This window comes from Sinocyclocheilus grahami, unplaced genomic scaffold (genome assembly GCF_001515645.1).
Source record: "Sinocyclocheilus grahami isolate Dianchi unplaced genomic scaffold, SAMN03320097.WGS_v1.1 scaffold1315.1, whole genome shotgun sequence".
In the NCBI taxonomy this organism is placed as follows: Eukaryota; Metazoa; Chordata; class Actinopteri; order Cypriniformes; family Cyprinidae; genus Sinocyclocheilus; species Sinocyclocheilus grahami.
The window spans coordinates 265,341-266,761 of NW_015506494.1; the positions used below are offsets into that span (position 1 = coordinate 265,341).

General features: G+C 42.9%; 1 protein-coding gene across 1 annotated transcript in view; it reads right to left on the minus strand.

The window, feature by feature from the left end:
* The window catches only part of LOC107569136 (nurim), a gene marked incomplete at its 5' end in the record, with an annotated part of 14,444 nt that extends 13,219 nt beyond the window's left edge, over positions 1-1,225 (minus strand). The window contains 2 exons of the mRNA XM_016255140.1: positions 980-1,044; positions 1,135-1,225. Of these exons, the coding sequence (XP_016110626.1) occupies positions 980-1,044; positions 1,135-1,225 (156 nt within the window). The remainder of the gene's footprint in view (positions 1-979; positions 1,045-1,134) is intronic.
* Between the last annotated feature and the right edge of the window lie 196 nt (positions 1,226-1,421).

The window sequence follows — 1,421 nt, forward strand, 5'->3', positions numbered from 1 at the left end:
TTTAGGCTTCTCCTTATTTTTATATTTTAGACATCCATGAATTAGTGATGAAAAAAATTGCCTCGCTGGTGGAAACAACACAAGACCGTGCTAGACGTAGTGTCCAGCAGCAGCAGCATGTATGGTGCGTGCCGTCAGGACACATTTGGGAGAAGGGGAAAAAAAGATGTGCTCGGGTCGGGGTTGGGCTCGGGCCGGTAATTCTGATAAGCTGTCGGACACGGGCCGGGCTAGGGCCTGAGCGTCTCGGGCCAGGGCCGGACTAGGGCCTAAATTTGAGGCTCGTTCAGGGCTCTAGCAGACGGAGTACGTGTGAATTTGATGCAACAAATCTAGTTCAACATCTAGGCAACACCACAAAGAGCTCTATGACCACAGCATGGCAAAAAAAATCCCTGGACACAGGATTTAAAAAAAACAATTTTCTGCCATAGAGACATTTTGTTACACCTTCACTGAGTGATTATTTTGCTTATGTCACATGTTATAGCTTTTTGATAAAAAAAATATTTTCACCTTACTTTCTCAACGACTCCCAAACGATTCGCTCAACGATTAATTTTTCCAAACCCCTCCTTTGTGTGACGCTGATCTGCGGTGATTGTTCTGATTGGATCTCGTCTGTAATGCCTGATAAAGCAGCGTTTGTGAGCGCAGTGCTGCTTTGTGTACAGCGTTACCGGGGAAACAGCGCTCCAAAAGTGGCACCTAGTGGCAAAAAATGTATTTGCATTTTCATTTTGACCAACCTGAAAAGACCAACAAGTGGGCGGGCAATATGCTAATGTTTCATGTTGACCAACTTGGGATTAGTTTTAAAAACGACTTGTTTCTATGATTCAGAGTCGACTCTTGCTTTAGAGAGACAATAACTTTATACACAGTGCACTTTCAGATTTAACACTTTGCAGGATGTTTTCATTCACTTGGAGCTGTGTTACACACTGCATGAAAGGCAAAGCGATCAAATTTCTCTCACCTGTGACCGTCACGGTGACGGGGATTACTCCTGTTGAGATTTCAGCTGTGTAAGTTCCTTCATCACTGGATGTGAAGTTTTTAATGGTCAGGCGGCTGTTCTTGTCAGTCAGTCGATCAGTCAGGACGCCCCATTCTCTCCTCCACACCTCTTACCAGCCAGCTTTTGTAAAATGCTCAATGCTCTCAGCCTCATGCGGCAGATCATCAAACATCAGCTCTTTGCCTTTCTGTCCTGTTAAATGAACTAAGGAGAAATAAAACAAGAGCATAATTGTGACATTGTGCTTTTATAATATTGATGGCGTGTGGTATTACACTGGTGTAACGTAATATGAAATACACACTGATACTAAATGAAAGCAACAAAAAGCTAAAATCAATAGGGGTGTGTGAGATATCAGAATGAGTTTTTTTTATTGCCAGGTATGTTTACACATACG